Raw genomic sequence first — 20,518 nt, forward strand, 5'->3', positions numbered from 1 at the left:
AATACAAAAACACGATAGACCGCCGGTGGACCGCCTCGACGCCCCCACCACTGGGCTTAGCAAGTTTTCTGGAGGAAACCCTGAACAGGTATAAAAATCACAGTAACATGTACATAAGTCCAACTCTGATGAGAGAAGGATGTGTGAGAATTTCACAGGTGAACAATTTATGATCCAAGAAGAGAAGCTCAGTTACTGTCCATGAGTTTATGATGGGAAAGTGCACCCATCCACCTGCTCTGGAGCACAAAACTGGAGTGAAACTGAAAAGAAAAAAGAAAGAGTAAGCAAAACAAAGGCCAAAGTATCAACAGTTACCCTTCAAAAGCAAACAACCTCCACCTGCAGATTTAGAAAGTATAAAACTGAGGAATGAACTGAGTGGAAATCAATGGAGGGGAAAAAAACTCATGTTTTGCTCAGAGCAAAACATGAGTCACTAAAGCGACAAAATATCCACAACAGCGAACAGATTGTTGAGCCAAATCTACTTGGTGAGGGTTAAAGTAACTTGTTTCGTTAAAAACATTAAGCACAGTTTTAGAATAAAAGTTTCATAAGACTTGCTTTAAGTTTTAAATGTAAATGCTGCTTAAAATGTTTGAAATGTTGTCAACTTCAGATAATGACAAAAATAATCAAGTAGCAAAAGGTTAAGACCTAAACTATTCATACCCCACATGAACCTGGATTTATGATGATTATCAACAAACACTGAGTTTTTATTTGAAAATTATTTAACAGAAAGGTCTTTAACAGCACTACAGCAAAGAAACTTCTTAAACTGTATTTCCTGGGAAGCTGTTTGATTGTTTCCACAAGAATTTTAATTATTATTTTTTTTAGGTTAGCTCAGAGTTACTGAGGTCTGGACTGAGACTTGGCAGCTCCAAAACATAAACATCACAGTTTCAGTCAGAAAAAGAAGCAGCTTATAAAAGTTAAAATTAATTTTAGCCAAAAACAGCAGGTGCTTGGAAACAAACAGGCTTTACCAAAAAACAGGCTGAAGAGAAAAGCAGAAGATACATTTTTACCTCATACATGCAGCCAGACATAATTACAGCTGGATACGATAAGTAGAAGCAGCACATTTAACAAATTATCACATGAGAGCATAAGTTTTAATCAGCACAAGTTTGACTAAAAGTTTGTTTAAATGTGTGAATAAAACATTTATTTGGATGTTTTCTTCCTGCTAAAACAAAGATGAGATAAAAAGACATTTAAAGATTAGATTAGACATTTACCATTAAGGATGTCAAGTCACTTACTACTACTAATAAACATATTACTTTTGCTGTATAAAGCTTACAAATAATAAAGAAATACAAAATCAAATAATGCAACATATCACATGAAAACTCATTTATATACATTTTTATTTTTCATTTGTTACAAAAGTAAAGTAAAGCTTAAAAAAATTTAATATGAAAGCTGACATTCATATAGCTTACCTACAATAGCATCTAGTAGTGTGCAATAACAGCAAAACTGTCAAATTTTAAAACTGTATTTTTGATATTTTAAACCAAAAATGATAGTGTTTTAATCGAAACAAGGTTCAACAATCAAACCAAAGTCAGAGTAATGTTGCAGATCCAGATTTTGCTCTTTTATTTCTAGTCTGAGGAAATCGTGCAGCACTAAATATTTATTAGAAAGGTTTACTGGAGGTTGAAAAGAGAAGTTAACATTTCACCATGCAGGCCTAAACGTCTCTGTGTCCATTAAAATGTTCTACAGGAATACAAGCTGCTCTAAACCCGCTAAAGGCAGAATTATGGCTCATGAATGTGAATGCATACAATTCACGCCTGGTTGAGCATTAATATGGGTTATAAATATGTAAACACTGAGCTCTAAATGCTGCAATAAAACCCCAAAAAACATCTCAATCAACTTGATATCCAGACAAATTTTCTCTCAAAGCAGATCTGATGAAGTCGTTAAATTGTCGTTTTTTAGGCTGCTGATGGCAACCTGCAGAATGTCCTATAAATACTTTAATATTCCTCCATAATTTCACTGCTGCTCGCTTGTCCAATTTCACTGTTTGGTCCTTTTGCTTCAAGTTCGGATTCACTGATAAGAAGTGATGCCCAAAATATTACTGATTGATTAAAACTGATAATGAATGATGGATTTTCATTACATTTCGCTCCAAATCTATCAGCAGGATTGGGGAGCTCATGCAGAAAGTGAAATGAACTGAGATAACCTGCAGTCCTCGTAAACCATGCAGCATCTCAGCGTCTTTGTATGGAATTTACATAACCATAAAAATACTGTAAACAACACGCAGGCTCCGATTTGTTTACATCCTGATGCGGTTTCCAGGCGGTAGGTTTTACTGCTGATCTGCTTGCACAGCTAATGAATCTGGATGTCATTTAGCAATCAGAAAGCTTCACCTCAGCACTTTCCTATTCACTGCGAACAGCTTCTGCTGCAAGCCAAACCACAGAAAAGCTCTGTAATATTAACAGGCTTAAACAGCACCGTCAAACAAAATGATTCAACTCCCCAAGAAACATTTATAATCCTTTCAGAAACTTCTCTTTTTGGCTTGATATTGTTGGCTCAATAAAAGTCAGATTTTTCATCTTAATGTCTTGCTTTGAGAAACCTTTAAAAATAAGTTTAAAAACTTATAGGCTTTGGTAAATAAAAATCAACAGTAGTGAGTGATGTCGCAGCTGCATGACAAGGTGGTAAATTGTTCTCGTAGTTTTTGACCAAAAATATGAGGACCAAATTAGTAAAAGAGCAATAAAAATTATAATTCTTTTCTGATGGAATTTAAATCTTTATGCAGATCAATTTTTTAAAACAAAATTTTAAAATGACTTTTCTTCCGTTTCTTCAACTGGTAAAATCTAACATCCGTTTTTTACGGTAATCTTTGTCCACTAATGAAGGCACACAGACACCACACAAAAAGTTTAACAGAAGACAATTTAAAAGGGAACATAAAAACAGAGAAGAAAGTAACCCTGTCATGATAATTGTGCTTTTTCTTTATTTTCCTTAAAATTTTATCATGTACTATGGGAAAGGGGGTTCTGTTTGTTTTTTTTTCTTCTTTTTTTTAGTTTTATTGTTCAATTTTTCTTTTCTTTGTAGAAAAAAAGGGCTGAAACTGCTGGATTGTAATTTTGTAATTTTTCTTTTTGTGCAATGTTTCATCAGTATTGTATTGAGTGCATTGATTAGTATGTGTGTACAGTGAGATGTGTATTATATATATTTTTTTTTTTTGCCTTCCTTTGTCTCTAATAAATAAAATTATCATATACTCACTAATAATGTAAAATTTGTAATCATTGTAGATACAAAACATAAAAAATTGTTTTGCACAATTGGGTTATCATAAGACAGACCCGCAGTTCCTGACTTTTGGGCTGAATGCGTTACATTTGAGTGAAAGTAGGTCAATGTTTGTGGTTCGAGTTACTCCAAACCTAAGATGAATGGAAAAAAGTTATTAGATGTAAATTTACCTCATATTTTTTTTGTTTGCCTGTAAAACATCTTGCTCTCTAAGATGTAAAAGTGTCCATTTGCATCAACCACCTATGAGGTCAGGGGTCAAACAAAATCCTTCGGAGGGTCAGGAATGGCCTCAGGGCTGCACTTTGAACAACCCTGATCAATGATTACATTAAAGCATATAGGCCAAATTAAAGATAATTTCAAAAGTAGTGAATAAAGAAAACCATTGAGTTTTTCCCGTAACTAAAAATCCTGTTAAATAAAATAGACTTAAATCAAACTGAATAGGAAAACATCTCAGTATGCAGGAAGCCTGAGAGGACAAAAGACATTTGCCTGTAAATTAATAGAATCAACGCTCCTCACCAATGAACAGCTGGCTGTTGAGCTGCAGGTGGACGTGTCCGTCAGCCGGCGCCTCCTGCGTCGCCACAGGCAGGTTGTCCAGTCGAAGCGACGCCTCCTTGATGTTTCGCTCGGCTCGGACTCGATGCCATCGGTTGTCATTCAACGGGACCGTCGACTCGACTTGAACTTCCAGTGGGCCGTTACCAACGTCGAAGGAGAAAACCACCCGAGCAGACGCTTGATAAAGAAAAAAACGGACAGAAATATCAGACAGAATCTGTTATTTGGTTCTACAGAACGTCTTACTGCTTGAAGAAGTTGAACATAATCAAAGTAATCATGATGAGAAGTCAAACATTTGACATGTCAGCTTCATGTCTTACTCTAAAGAACAATCAGCCTTTTGTTTATTCAAACAGCAAACATCAATCTCAGTTAATGACAATTGGACTTCTGGGTTAAATCTCCATGATTCTGCTAAAAGAGGCAGATGGTTCTTTCCAAATACAGTTGGAATCAAGCCTCACTCATGTTTCCATATGGTTCCCTGTGCAGGTCTGAAATGAGCCAATGCAATGAACGGGGAATTGAGACAGGAGCTGCAACATCCAGTGTAGAAAGACAAACAAGCAGACAGGGACAGCGTTGGCCTCTCTGGAATGAAATTTAATTACTCTATCACAACAAAACAACAATAAAGCCAACATGGCATCTCACTAAGCAGAGTGGGAACAGTCCTCAAAGGATAGCAAACAAAAGAAGACCAATTTGGGGCCATGAGCTGATTACATAAAAAATAAATAAATAAAAAAACACGTCTCATTTTTCCAGCCTGCCGTAATATTTGCCATATACTGCCAAGTTTAGCAGATCTGTTGGGATAAAGGAAGAAAAATGAGCAGGTAGTGAAAACGAAACCAGCTTTTAAACTTTTTCCCTGTGGCATTTCACATTAATATGCATGACTTAATTTCTGAACTTATTTGTTTTGGTTTCTTTACTTGTGTCAATTAATTGGGTTGTTATCAACACCTGGTGAAAATTTCATATCAACAGCATCTTTAGTATGGCAGCCATTTGTACAGTAGTAAAAAACAACAATAAATTGGTTTATTAGTCTGAGTGTTCATTTCTCAAAGTCATATTTTCACCTTATTATTCCTATTTTTATTAATCCAAACTAAATATTTAATTAAAAAGTCAGATATTTAGTTTAGAACACAATATTTAGCTTTCAAACTAAATATTTATTTCCTAACTAAATGTTTAAGTTGGAACTAAGTTTATTTTGAAAACTAAACATTTACTTCAAAATGAAAGATTAGGACTCAATAATTATTTTGTAGTTTGTAAATATTTAGTTTTAACAAACATACAAATATATAATTTGATACATACAAATATATAATTTGAAGTAGTTTAAACTAAAACTACTTCAATATAAATAAATATTTATTTTAAAAATAAATATTTAGTTTGGAAGCTAAATATTTAGTTTCAAACTAAATGTTTAACTCTGAGTTAAATATTTTGAAAACTAAATATTGAGTTCCAAATTAAATATGTACTTGGGAAGTAAATGTTGAATTTTCAAAGTAAACGTTTAGCTTCCTAACTAAATATTAAATTTGAAAGTTAAATCTTTAGTTTGTAACATAAATATTTGTCTTGTGAATTAAATATTTAGTTTGGAACTCTGACATTTATGAAAATAGGAAAATATGACAGAAAAATGAACAGTTACATTTATTCTTCATGACAGGCTAATTAAACCAAATTAATGCTGTTTTTTTTTTACTGTGTAGTTTAGATAAACGTTTACTATGAGAATTGTGACGTATTCAAGACTCATTTAACCCGTTGTATGTCCATTAAAATAAGACGAAGAAACTCAGTTAAATAGAAGTGAGAATAGGAAAGTGGACTGGCAATAATGATTTTTAAAAAGTGCAGAAGAAAGATTATGCTGTCTAAATCTCAATCTAATCTTATTTGAATACTTAAAGTATAATTTAAGTGTTCATAATGTGAAAAATTGCATTTTTCATCCATTAGACTTAAAGCAGAAGCTGAATCTAATCTGTGCTGCTGAGTTTTCCTCTGCAGTCAGATTTCAGGACCACGGCCAGCTCCCCAGCCATCCTGCCCAGTTCCAGCACCACGGACAGCTCCGCTCGGCTACAAGTCTTTATTTACTTCCTCCAGGGTGTCTGCTGCACTCTATTTGTTTCCCCTATCAAAAGGGAGAAGATTTAAGAGAGTGCAGAGGAAGCGGAGCGCCATCCCTCATGTTTTGCTGCTGGAAGTTGGGGATGTATTGCTTTGGGAGCGCAGAACAAGATGAAAAAAATACCCCGGCATCCAGCGGTAACTTCATTTAGAAATTTGTTCCTTGGCCCCAGCTACAATGTTACGGAGCAATCTGCTGGTGATGAAGAGGGAGGGGTTGGTATACAGAGGTGGAACAGCCAGACAGACAATGATTTCCCCTGAGAGGGATGTTAGGGAGTTGGTTTCCCTCAGCTGGATTTTTCTTCTTCTTCTGTTTGTCCTTTAAAGTCAACGACTTCCTCCAAAGTGAAACAAAAACATCTGCAAAATCTAACCCAAGCAACCCCCCCCCACCCCCCACCCAAAAAAAAAACAAAAAACAGCTACATAAAAAATTTATGTAGCTTATTATTAAACTCACAAGAACAAGATGGGATGAGATTTTAAAATTACTTTAAAAAAAACTTCAAAGATCAAATTTAGGCTGCCAAAAGTTATTCATCCTGCGTTTTTTACTTATTTCTGACACGAACTCAAACTGAAATCTTTCTTTTTCCAAATTCCTTGTATGTCTTCACATCTTTGTATATTGTTTTGACTAAGCATGGTCTGCAATACAACATTTACCATTTCGCAGCTGCTAATGATAGCATACCTGCAGCCAACGGTCGTCATAGCGACTCTTTCTGCCTCCTTCGACACCTGAACAACTTGCAATGCTATTTTTCATGTTTGGTCTGTCAGACTTTGGATTAAAATAAAATCTAATTTGTGAAATATTACATGAGCTTGACTTTTTCAGATGAGTAAAGCATGATATTTATTCAGATGTTAAACTTATAAATAAATTTCTTCACAGTTCGGTTCCACCACTGCTAAAATACTTAAAAAATTTACAGTTAGTAAATAATCAAAATGGTACTTGTGTTTTGAATAATTTTTATTTTATTCTTCTTTTTTACAGTTTTAATTAGAAAGGTTTACTGTAAATTGTACTACTTTTAGCTATGCATTGAAGTCTGTCATAAATCAAAAGTCATGTATTTTGTTTTGCATTTTAATTAAAATCTTTTTAGTCTCCTCCATCAACCTGCCAGGTGATTAGAGGTTAAATTTGGCTCTGGCATATTTTCAGAACGTATTCATGTTGATTAATATGTATTGTCCCCTTTATAAAAATCAATCTAAAGTTATTGTTCCTACTGGAAACACAAAATGCTCCCAAACAAATGATTTAAGAGTTGTTTGGGCATCTTCAATTAGAACTTCAGAGTTTTATTCAGTTGTCTCAGCCTTCTGGTTTCTCTCCCAGCTGTAGTCAGTCTCTACTCTTAAGTGTAAACTGTAACGACAGGATGGACTTCTTACCTGAATCTGTCACCATGGTAACTCATGTTGCTTTGGAGCAGGTTAGGTTTCCAGATAAGAGATAAAAACAAAGAAAGTACTGCCTATTTTCATTCTTCAACCAATCAATGAAAAACGTAAAGAAAAAATGAAAAATGCTTCAATGCACAACCGCGCTCCATCCTCCGCTACTTTTTTTCCATCTCACTGAGTCACATCGTTACATCTTATGTCTTCAGAAAACCTTTGTGAGAGAAATCTTAGCAATATTGATCCTTGCATAACTAAAACTGAAACTACTTCAAACTGCTACATGCTGTCTGTACATTTACCTTTTATTCTCAGATCGCTTGTGTAACTCTAAGAAAATGCTGTTTAATGTCACAAATTGACCAGAACATATTTCAATCAGGATATTTAATGAGCGCTCCGCCTTTTAGACTGGATCATTTTTATCTTAGTGGACCAAAAATGATGCAACACCATGCACAGATGGCAACATTAATAATGACAAAATGTTTGATTGATTAAATAATTTGTCTTTGGTGTTGAGGGTTTTTTTTTTCATTTTTTTTTTTTTTTTTTTATTATTATTTCTCTTTTTTGACGAGATTTTCGTTTCTCTCTTTGTGAGTCAGTAATCCTGGATTGATTTACTGAGTTGATAAACAGCTTCATAGCATCGTCTGATCCAGCCATCCATTGTCATGCCCACTCATCCTTGCAGGGTCGTGGGGGGCTGCTGCTCATCTCCAGCAGAGGGGCCACACATTGTAGAGTCCGAGAGCGCATTAGATCTCATTAGATCTCAAGGCCTCAGGAGAATATTTCTACCCAGAGCCAGACTCTGAAAGTGAGCAAAAAAGGTGAAGAATCCCTGAACCTCTTCTAGAGAGGCAACGCTACAGGCTAGTGAAGGCCAGATATGGAAAATATCTGCAAAGCTACAGCTTACATAAGCGATGTATTAATATGTTTAACTCTTTATATTTGTTCGTCCCTATATAAGGAGAAAAATGTGTTGCTATCTGAACAAAAACAGGATATTTTTGGATATTTTTTTGGATTTTGTGTGATGCAGAAACTTGACACATTTTTAGTGGAAATGCAGCTACTCTCCACTCTCCCCTCAGTAAAGAAGCTCACTGGTTTTCATTCTTCTTTGCTGGTTGATCCAGTTACTCCATGTCCTGTTCAGTACCACCTTTCTGAAGTATTTATTTCTCTGGTCCAGTCATTTATTCTTAATTCCTGTTGTTTTATTGTTCTGCTCCAGCAACTGGTTTTTGATTTGTTTCAGTTCATCTAATTATTTATGGATTTTTGTCTCTTTCTGGATATTAAGCTTCCATTATAATTGAAATAATGGTGTGTTCCCATCATGATTAATCACCATCCTGTGTAGTATTGACAGAAAATATAATAATCCTTTATTTATTTGTCCCTCAGTGAGGACATTTCTGTATTCAGCAGCAAAAGGACAGAAAGCAAACAGATAGATGCACTACCTCTCGCTCCTCGTTTTAAATGAGTATAAGTGTGCTGTGATGCAATGTGACAATTTAATTATAAGAAACGCAAAAAAAATCAGTTTATGAGATTAGGTGAGCTGGGTGAGTTTACAGCTACAAAAAAGAAAAGTTTGATTTACTAAATTATGTTTTGTATCTTCCTGCACCTCCTCTTAAAGCAGACTAGTTACTGTTTTTCGGAGTGTAAAACATTTTTTTTTTGAAGGAGTTTCTAAATTTATATATGGACTCCAAGATTTTTCTTTCTTTCTTTCTTTCTTTTAATTTTAATAAATACACATTTTGCAAACATTGTACTTCAGATAAAACTCATAGGCTCAATCTTGTCAGCTTATGTGAGTTATAAAAACATTTTGGGATTTTTATCAATATATATAAGAATCAAGTATTTGAAAATTATGACGTCATAGTTCAGTTTTTATGGAACAACATGAAGCTCCTGGCCGAGGGACATATTTTACAGTCATATTCAAATTATAAATACTTCCTGAAAAGTTCATTCATTTCACCAACTCAGTTCACTAAGTGAAGCATATTATACAGATTAATTAACAGATTGATATTTTCAAGCCTTTACTTCTGTTAATTTTGATAATTTTCTGCTTACAGCTAATAAAAACAACATTTAAAATTAAAAATAAACACATTAAAATAAAACACATTTCAATACAGAATTTTGCACTTAATTAAAAGTAGGTTCAATGCCTACAAACAAAACTCATCTGAGTACATATTCTAATTTATTAAATATGATTGTATATCTTTAGTATACTGTAATTTACATTCATAAAATAATGTTTCTTTAGTGGATAAGACACCAAAACTGACTCCATCCCAGAAATTTGAAATGAATCCTTGGAAATCCAAGGATTTCCAAGGATGTGACTCTTAAATGCTTTTACTTACCAATTCCAACATGGTGCTAAATGATACACAACTGTCATCTAAGATTAAAAAAGCTGTAATGTATAACTTTGGAGTTTTGACTTCAAGGTTCAGCCTGTAGTTGTAGCATTTCATGCAGAAATTGCTCACTGATTGGTCGTTGTTTTGCTAAGGTGCCTGGCTTTAAATGAGTGGAAAAACTTCCAGCTTTAAGTCCAGTTTTAGAAGTTTATCTCAGAAAAATCAGGCTGTACGTAATGTGCCGCGTGACGTAAAGCTGTACAGTCTTAAACAGGCGAATTGAATTAAACTGCTTAGGCAATATTTGACATGAGAGAAAAACACTGAGATGGTTTCAAGCAAAACAACGTGGGACAAATTTACATGAAAATGTCAAAATTTGCACAAAAACTTAAAGATAGAAGCCTAAATAACCTATTTAGATAGACTGTCAGCAAAAAGAGTTGATTTGGGAGCTAGTTTCTTCTTTTCTTTTCTTTTTTTTACCATCGCTCTTTCCATTGTTGTCCATCATCCTGAATTTGCTCATAAGGGACTTCATTCTGGTAAAGATTCAAACTAATCCTTTAATTTCATTCTGCCTGACTAATTTGTCCAAATTAGAATTACATAACACAATCATACTGGGTTAGAAAGTCTGGGATCTGTAATTAATTTGATTTAACAAATCTAAATTACATAATTGATTGATTTGGACCAGTTTTCAGTCGATCTAAATGAATCACTGTGCATAATGGCTTCTAAAAACAAAACAAAAAACGTATCTAAATTAGATAAAACATCTGACATCAGGTGCAATCACCCATAAACTACACAAGTTTCCCACAGTCGTGATGTAAATAATCTGTTGCACATTACTCAAGGGAAAATATTTAATGGAGGGTCAGAGGGGGGAACATCATGGAACATCTCTAAAATTAAAAACATGGGCTACGGTAATTATTAGCTTTGTTTTAATGGTTTTAATAATCCCCAATTTTCTGCTTGGGCTGTCAGAATACATTTTGGATGACAACAAACATTAAACACATAAACAAAACATTTTATTCTTCTCTGAAGAATAAAAAAAAACAAAATTTTCCTGACATTTTAAAAGTACAAACATCAAAGTTCAGACTCATTATAAACACAAAGAAATATAACTAATTCCCTCCTGCATTCGTCTGATATTCAGTGTTTTATTCCAGCTTCTACTCACTGCTTAGTTCGATCCGGATGAAGTCCTTAATGCCAAGGTTTTCCAGGAATACTCCAGAGGAAGCAGTGGTCTTAAAAAGGAAGGAGATGTCTGCGCTCAGCTCACCGTGGAAGGTGGGGAAGTGGAGGTATGACGTCTCCTTGTCAAAAAACGCAGCGTTCCAGAAGTTCTCTGCGAGAAAGTGGGAAAAACAAATAAATTCACTGTCAAGATCTTCAGAATAAAACCAAAAAAAAAACAAAACAGGAAGGCAAACAGGGCTGAGAGTGTTTTATAATTCTGATTGTTTAGGGAAAATGTGGCTTAAATTACAAAACAGTAAATGAAATCCATGCAATCTTACTCAGCATGTAATAAATCTAAAACTTTTAGATTTAAAATTTTTCATTACCATTTCGGCTGTTTGTCTAATTTTTAGATATATTTGTCAAAGATGTATTGCATGGGGAATGAATTCCTGTTATGTATAAAGTGTTTATATAGGGGCAACTGGATTAATTGGGCTGTTTACGATGTTTCACCTCGCATGCAAAAGGCTTCTTCAGTTCTTTTTGCATGTGAAGTGAAACCTCCTCAAGAAACAAGGAAAGAAGTGAAAATTCAAGATTTTGTTTTTATTTATTTTTGCAGGGTTTTGTTTCTGTTTGGGTCTCAAAACCACCCAGTTGCTTTTTGGCAGTAATTTAATATTTTTTGGTGTCTGGAAAAAGAGTCGATTCAAAAACTTCCTGATTGTTGAGTCAGACTGCACCGTTACTTAGCAACCCCAGCAAAGCTCAGACCTTTTACAGCTGGTTTTACTGCTGTACAATGGCTGCTGGAAAAGGCAAATATTTTGTTGTTGACTTATCATCCAGAAATCACTTGCTGCATTCTTTTTTGTATAGGAGGCTCTACTTCTGCTTTTCAAAGATGTACAATTGTATGACTGGACATATCTTTGCAGCTATTTTCATGTGAGAGTGTAAACGTTGATTTGGAGAGTGTGGCCGGCAGCAACTTATTTGGATTTGAAGTGAACTGCTAAAACTGCTCATTCTAAAAAAAAAAACTAAAAAAAAAAAAAAAAAATCAAAATAGGAAGGACAGACCAGACTAAAATCTGATTAAAAATGATTTTGTGCAACAAATATAATACACATGTTTTGTATAGACCATAGTCCTATCCTAACCTGTTTGAGGAAGCATAATAGATCTCATTTAAGCACTTGTAGATGTAAAATACAGCTCTTATGTTACTGTAAGAAATTAGAAAACTCAAAAATTAAATCGGTTTAAGGAAACAAACAATTATAGGCATAAATGCCTTTGCTTTTGGCTATAGTTGCGAATAAATAATAAGAAAAACAATTTACATTTAACTGGCTGTCCAGTTAAATGGACAGCCAGTCCATTTCTATATAAGAAATCTGATTTCTTATATAGAAATCAGATTTTTAAGACCCTTGCTAAAAACTATGTTTAAGATAAATAAGTTAGAGAGGTTTAAAGTTAAAAGGTTTAGGAAGCACTGATTTAGATAAACTTACTGTCTCCATAGCAACGGAGTGGTCCCACCCTGTATGCTGCCTCTGACCCCGGCCTCTGGAGGTCACCCACTACCAGAGATCTGACTGGGAGGCTTTCCTTATGGGTGACCAGGCCTGAGTCCTCAGTCCTGGAAAACAAAAACATAAAAAAGAGGAAAAATAAGCAGAAAAAATGGCAAAACTGCTCCTGGATTGATAGCTTGCAGATTCACATGGATATACAACACATTTAGCTACAACATCATATGAGACAGAATCTAGATGCATCACTTCATTGCAAAAATACAAAATTTCATCATGAATTTTTGTCTAGTTTCTAGTATGAATATTTTAGTACTCTTGGAATAAGACATAACTTGTAAGTTTTCAGAAAGATGAGCTGTTTAAGTCAACAATTTTTGAATATGGTTACAAACAATACTAATTCCACTTGTAGATTTTATTCACTTAAAACAGGAAAATTGTGTTTTTGTCATAAATAAAATATACAAATGAAGCTAGAACTTTTTTTTTAACCGTATTCAAGAATTATTGACTTACAACCAGCTTATACTTCTTGTTGAAAAGTTACTTTTAAGTTAGCTTCATGTGTACCAAGATATTTGCACTAGAAACAAAAATACTTTTGTATTTTTGCAGTGTTGTTTCAAAATTAACTTTTACTCCCATCTTCATCTTTGTAATTGCTATCATTTTTGCAGAGTAAAAATTCAGGATAACAAAAATCAACAACCAGGATTGAAAGCAGAGATGCACAGAATGTTTTATGCCTGATAAAATATGGAGGCGCAGCAGTAGTAGCTCTTTTCTGTGACAAAACATTATAATGGAAGTCAGGATTTGCAGGTGGGTGTTGCTCTGTACTTACAACATGATCAAAGGTTAAAGCAGCTTTTTTGTTTTTGCCTTGTCAGTTTATTCCAGATGATTTGGTGTTTGCTAAACTACTGAAGTTGCAAATGGTGCGTTGCCAGTCACTCGTGTGAAGCGGAGCGAGGTGAAAGGTTCAGACGTGGCGAGAGGCTCGTTTATTTTCTGCGTGTAGATTTCGGCTGAGCGTTCGTATAACTTCATTCTGATTTTGACATGTTTTCTTCGCTGATCGTTAATCATTTCTGTGTGGCAAGCTGCACTGCAAGGCAGATGGGGTCAGAAAAAACTGCTGCTTTTAGTCTGTATCAGCAGTTGGGTGAAGAATATAACAAAATAGTATCCATATTGTTTATTACTAGTTGAAAGATCAATGATGCTGATACAGCAGAGCTTTTCAAGTCACTCCACAGTATCTCAGAAGGATACGGATCTGGCCTTTAACCTCGTTTTGCAAGTTTATATTTAAAACACAAAGACTTTGCTTTTGCACTACAAAAACAAAATCTTACCAAGTAGTTTCTGTCTAGTTTATAATGCAAATACCTTAGAAAACTTAAATTAAGACTAAACTAACTAATAAGTAACTTTTCAGCAAGACACAGAAGAAGTTTCACTTGCAGATTATTTTTCTCCCTCTGCTTGCATGGGTTCTCAAGTTAATAGACTATAATAAATTATCTTTACATAAGAGTGTGTGTGTGTGTGTGTGTGTGTGTGCGTGCGTGCGTGCGTGCGTGCCTGTGTGCGTGCGTGTGTTTTTGTCCTGTGTGTCTTTGTGTTGCTCTGTGATGTACTGGCGATCTGTCCAGGATGTTCCCCGCCTCTCGAATGATGGCTGCTGGAGATAGGCACCATTAACTCCCCTACAACCTTGCAAGGATAAGCTGGTGTAGATAGATGGCTGGAAGGATGGATGTCCAAATATGATTGGAAAACCACATGACAGACGACTGTACATGTCTATAACAGTCAGTACCACTCCAATCTGTCTGCGTCACAGTTGCAGTAGTGTTGTGGATCCAGGCAGTCGCCCTGCAGGCCGCAGCCACACTGCTGGCTGCCTGGATGAGCTCCTCCCCAGTAAGTCTGCTCACGGCCGGGGACGCGGCCGCCGAGCCACCAGCTGAACGGAGACCCCTCTGAAACACACACCACACACACACACACACACACACACACACACACACACACACACACACACAACGGCTACATGAAAACTTTAACAGAAATAATCTCTTTATCAATGTGATTGTGGATGAGTTTCCTCCAAATGTCCACGTGGACTTCAGGTTACTTTACACATAATTATAATTAACCAACATAGAAATCAAATATCACACACCTGGTGAAGCTTATTCTTAGTTTAGATGTAAATTATATATAGGGGTCTTTTGTTGACTAATTATAACTCGTATCATTAAAGAAAATCGACTTGTTGAAATAACCTAGACTTGCCTTAAAACTCCCCACTAATAATTTGATTTTAATATCAAGTCTAACAGAAATTGAAACTTGTAAACAAGCTGTATCACAACAAACAGGACAGAAAATTAAGATTCAATTAAAAGAAAAGCGTATTGAAAGAATGTAGACCAAGGACTTCCTCCAGAATAACATATTTTTCTTAACTGCACAAAACAAAAATGTTGCTTCTTGAGCAAAATAACCGTAATCTAATTAAACCTAAAACTTTAATACTCCAGATGAAAATTCTTAGTTTTTTTCCTTCTGTAAGTACATCTGTCTCCCTACTTGAAGTGAACAATAGAGAGATATTCCAGCTACATTAACCAGTTTTATCCATCTTCATGGTTCCATGGTTACCACTTTTACATGTTCTGCCTTGAAATAATAATAAAGAAACACAAGAGCATCTCTACCTGGGGTGTTGAGAAGGCGGGACTTCCTGCAGTGGTAGGAGAGTTCCTGTTCACAGTGCTCTGATTGGCTGATGGAGCCCAAAAGCTGCTCCTCTTCAGATGAGTAGCTGAAGTGGAGCGATTGTTGGTCCACACCAGAAGCCGGTCGCAGTCTGGTCAGCTCAGTGTTGTTGTGCTGGATAATCATCCATGTGTCGCTCTCTGTAAACATAAAAACATGTTGATATAATTATTACATCCTAATTTTTTCAACAGAGAAAGCAAATGAGTGTAAATAATCCAGTGAAATTCATCTTTACATCCTGCTTCAACCTTATTTTTTAATCCTTTTAACCAGATCAATTCACTCCACACTGCAAATACACAACATCTTACTATTTTTGGTTTAGTTTATAGTTCACATATCTTGTACACTTGACATAAGACAAAATTAATTCACAAATAACTTTTCAGCAAGATATAGGAGCTTGTTTTGAGTTAATAATTCCTTAATGTTGATGAAAAAGTGCCATTTATTTTGATCTGTAATATGAGAAAATATCCTTTTCTACTGGGAAATTGTTTCACTTGTAATAAATACTTTTAAATAATATTAAAGAATTACTGACCTAAAAAAAAAAGCTGAAAAGTTACTTGTAAGTTAGTTTAGTCTTATTTCACTAGAAACATGACCAAAATACTTGGTAAGATTTTGTGTTTCTGAATCAGCAAATCATTATGTAAGCTTGTTAAAATTAACCAAACAAGCAGATAAGAGATGAGTGGAAACACCTGCTGCTGTCAGAAAAGAATCTACAGCAGAAGAAAGGTCACGCATGCTGAACTTTCTCTTTGATCTGAAATATCAAACACCTGCTGAAATTTACTGGACTAAATTAGGTTCTAGATTATTGTATATCTTGCTAAGTGCTTTAAGATTGTGAGCCGTTGTACAAAACAAACATATTATTAAACCTAACTGAACTGACCTATAGATGTAAATTATAATGTGTGGAATACAACAGAAAAACACAAAACTCTTTCCATGTGGGATCATCATAGAAAATATGGATAAACCCACTTGTTTATGTATGCTGGCTGGGTGGTTCTTCTTTTCTTTTGTTTGTTTGGAACAGAATCACACATTTTTTTTGTATGTTTCTCTTTCTTTTTAAGAGTAAAATAAATCCAGATGTTCCGTTTTTGTTTTGTTTTATTTTTGTTTGCATAAAACCTGTTAAAGACGAGACAGATTTTATCTCTAACATAAGAGTCTTTGCCCTCAGTCAGGTTAATATACATGATTGTGATCAATTCCCTGCAGACATATAAGCTACAACAATTTGAGTTTCACCAAAACTGCTGTATGTTATGAAACAAGTGTCCTATCACTGTTTATATCATAATGTAAGGAGGTAAGAGGCTGGTAGGGTGGATGACTGAATGATGTTATAATGGAGATTTTAAAAAAAGCACAAGAAACATCAATGCTATCATAATAAAGATTATCGTGCACCAGGGGAGAGGAATCATTTCAGGCAGGTAGGTAGAAAATAAAGTGAATCAGACTGAGATGAGTGAAGAATCATCATTTGCAATTATGCAAATTCCAAGCATTCAAAACAAAGTTATGCCTTAATAGAGAGTTGCGGTGTGTGTATGTGTGTGTGCGTGCATGTGTGTGCGATACCTGTCATGTTGCAGTAGACCAGCTGTGGCTTGATGGGTCCGCTGCCGTCCACGTCGATGTAAAAATATCCCGATGTGTTGCCGCTGTGTTTGTACGCTTCACAGGACTGCTCATACACAGCTGGGAGGAAAAATAATGAGAACATCGTCAGGAAGTCGCCTACAGCAGCAGAGACAGGGATGAAGACCAAACACTGCTGGAAAAGATCATGATTGCTGCTTCACATGGAAACACACTGGACAAAAAATGTCTCCGAGTAGAGTTTGCAAATAACCTCCTTTCGGATAATTGTTGCATTGAAGATTAACTGTCAGCAGGCAACAAGTTGTTTAACTCCAACTGACTTCTTTAAAAAAAACATGCAGACAGACACATCCCAGGGACCTAAAAAGATGTTTATTTAAAATGGGTCAAAATATCTAAAGAAATTACAGAAGCTACTACAATTTGATTTAAAGTTGTGCAACGCGTTATTAAAAACTGGTAGGAAAGCGAGGAAGATATGTGACCGGAAAGAAATCATAAATGATGGGCAATCACTTAAACTTTTTGTGCAGTGCAAAAACACAAAATCCTACCAAGAAGTTTTAGTCTAATTTCTAGTGCAAACATCTTAGTACACTTGAAAAAAAAAATAATTTATAGCTTTTCAGCAAGATTTAGGAGCTTGTTTAGCTGAATAATTCATTAATATTGATGAAAAAGTACACATTTTCATCAATATATTAAATGATTATTTCAAATATTTGTTCTTATTAGTGAAATAATCTGCCAATGTAACTAGAACTGTTTTGTAAATATTAATGAATTATTCACTTAAACTCCTACATCTTGCTGAAAGGTTACTTGAAACTTACATTTATCTTGTTTCAAGTGTACTAAGATAATTGCACTAGAAACTAAGATTTTTGTTTTTGTAGTGCAAAATTTATACAGTTAAACTTATTGAAACTTAGAGTGCAATATTTTAGAAATGATACAAAGCGAATGCATTATTTTAGCCAAACAACAACCAAAACAGATTTGTAAAAACAGAAAGCGAATAATTAAAAGGAACCGAGAATTAAAAAAAAAAAAGTCAGATAAAGTCAGCCTAAAAACACATGTAAGCTTAAAAATAAACTTTTCCTATCTATGCTCGTATCTCTCTGACTCACAGCTGTGGCAGGTGGCGCCGCTGTAGCCGCTGTCGGAGCAGTTACAGTGGAAGACGGTCCAGGTCTGACTGCAGAGGCCGCCATGTTCACAGCGACTCGGAGAGCACCTAAAACACAAATGCGGAAATATTCTTCAAGATTTTAACATTTCTTTAGTCTGCTGATGCCTGTAATTAGTCTGTGGGATTTATCAGATGTTTGCCCACTCAAAATTGATTTATTTCTCAAAACCGCGATGGAACACTTTTTTTTTTGCCTCACGTGATCAACAACCGGATGTTGACACCGGTAAAAAACCACGAAGAAGAAGACGACAGGAAGTAATTGGAGGATGTTTTTGTTTGTTTTTAATGACTTATTGCGTGAATAAACTTATTCGATTATTGAATATGGAAATATCTTTTAATAAGGAACTGAAATATGAATATGTGGTTGCTTCATAGTAATGAAGGAAAAGGAAATATATTCCGCTTTCTGAAAAATGCTGGTCTCATTAGGAGAAATCAACGAAAGGCAATGAATCACAAAAGCCAAGAGATGGCAGTAGTGCAACATTAACGGATGCAAGCTGCCGTTAAAATCTCAAGAAGAAACAGTCACGTGATTTTAAAGAAAACGCCGCTATTGCGATTTTTTTTTTTTCGTAATTTGCAAAATACGGCCAAAAAGTGTTTGTAATGGAAACTCTGCTACTGATGATGATCAGACAGTCAGATACGTTTGATTAGCAGCACCAGGCTTTTGTTTTGATCACTTTCCTTATTGAACTTAATGATTTAACTCACTACACCGCAGACTTGTGCGCTTCAGACACAAGTCTTTCCTGTAACCATAAAATATTTAAGTTGGCATAAAAATAGTTGAAAAAATGTACAATTCAGTTTTTTAAAAATTCCGCTTTCTGTGTAGTGCTGAATCCCTTTATGTTAGGCTTCTGAAGAAATGCTCTTTTTTGTTCTTTTGTTTTGAACAGACCTGTGTTTGTTAAGGTAGAAAAAGCAAAATGTGTGGAGTTGTGGGGTACAGAGGTGATGCAGAGCTCCCTCCGGATTGCATTCAATTTGTGCTGTTAATGGACTGTTTGTCTAATAATACTCTTTGCTGGTTGCAGCAACACTAACCTGCCTCACCCCTCCCCCTGTAGAAAATACAGTAATAACCTGCTGAGGAATAAAAGGTACCATGCTGAAACAGTGTTGCTGAGTTCATTTTCCACCTGACCCCAGCCAGCATGCCTAGGTGGGCCCCATGTGGGGAAAAGGAGGGCAGACTATATGGGTCCCATATGGGTTTGTCCGCGGGTTCCATGATGGCCCCACATGGGTTTGCCCATGTAGGGCCAGAGCCCACATGGGCCCTGCATGGGCCCTATATGGTGGTGGCCCACATGGGTTTTGTCCAATTAGGGCCCATGCAGGGCCCATGTGGGCTGTGGCCCTACATGGGCAAACCCATGTGGGGCCATCGTGGAACCCGCGGACAAACCCATATGGGACCCATATAGTCTGCCCTCCTTGTCCCCACATGGGTCCCACCTAGGCATGCTGGCTGGGACATTCCTGCAGAAATTGTCCCAGGTGGCTCATATCAAATCATCAGGGTAACACAGAGGGAACACACTGTATATTTTTCTGTTTTTACAGGAAAACTGATTTTTTTCCCCCCTTCTTTGTTCCAACTGAAAAGTCAGATCTGTGGAGGAGCTGTAGTCTGATGAATTGTGATGCAAAAGCTGAGGGACATTTAATTAAAATCATTCAAGCAGTCTCTCCCTATCTGCCGAGGATTTGTGGATACAAGTGTCTGAGTCCATGTTCACATCCTGTGGTTGTTTATGTGGAGAGCGGCTGTGTGTGTGTTTGGGGTTTTTAGTGACTGTCTTGTTTCCTCTCAGGCTCTAAAATTGGGTTTATAATTGGTGCAATTGTCTCATTAATCGTGCCGCTGTTTGGTGTAAAGCCAAAACAGAAAAACGATTAGCTTTCCTCCACATCTTTTCCTTCGCATTTCTGCATCTTCTAACCTCAGAGATTCGACCAGATTCTGAGCAGTCATAAAGTATGATACTTTCATTTTGTCACATGGTAATTACTGTAAATGCAAAATATTATCCTGAGGTAAATAAAAGAAAATTCAGAAAGTAGAAGTTGCATAACCTAATTATTTGTTGACTATAAACATGTGACCACAGTCGCCTGAACGCTGTGGATTATAAATGATCAGAGAAAAGTCACTGCCTCTGGGGGCAACATATCTTTGATGAGATTTCACTTAAAGATCCAACAATAAAATACCTTAAAACATTTAAAATGC

General features: G+C 35.6%; 1 protein-coding gene across 2 annotated transcripts in view; it reads right to left on the reverse strand.

Annotated features, from left to right (window-relative positions):
* cntnap3 (contactin associated protein family member 3) overlaps positions 1–20,518 on the reverse strand; it is a 106,459-nt gene that overhangs the window by 28,496 nt on the left and 57,445 nt on the right. For both annotated transcript variants that reach the window (XM_016671518.1, XM_016671517.1), the window contains exons 12-17: positions 18,206–18,312; positions 17,049–17,168; positions 15,380–15,580; positions 14,476–14,638; positions 12,627–12,754; positions 11,098–11,268 (exon numbers count right to left, since the gene is read on the reverse strand). In XM_016671518.1, the coding sequence (XP_016527004.1) occupies positions 11,098–11,268; positions 12,627–12,754; positions 14,476–14,638; positions 15,380–15,580; positions 17,049–17,168; positions 18,206–18,312 (890 nt within the window). The remainder of the gene's footprint in view (positions 1–11,097; positions 11,269–12,626; positions 12,755–14,475; positions 14,639–15,379; positions 15,581–17,048; positions 17,169–18,205; positions 18,313–20,518) is intronic.

This window comes from Poecilia formosa, unplaced genomic scaffold (genome assembly GCF_000485575.1).
Source record: "Poecilia formosa unplaced genomic scaffold, Poecilia_formosa-5.1.2 Scaffold45, whole genome shotgun sequence".
Taxonomy (NCBI): domain Eukaryota; kingdom Metazoa; phylum Chordata; class Actinopteri; order Cyprinodontiformes; family Poeciliidae; genus Poecilia; species Poecilia formosa.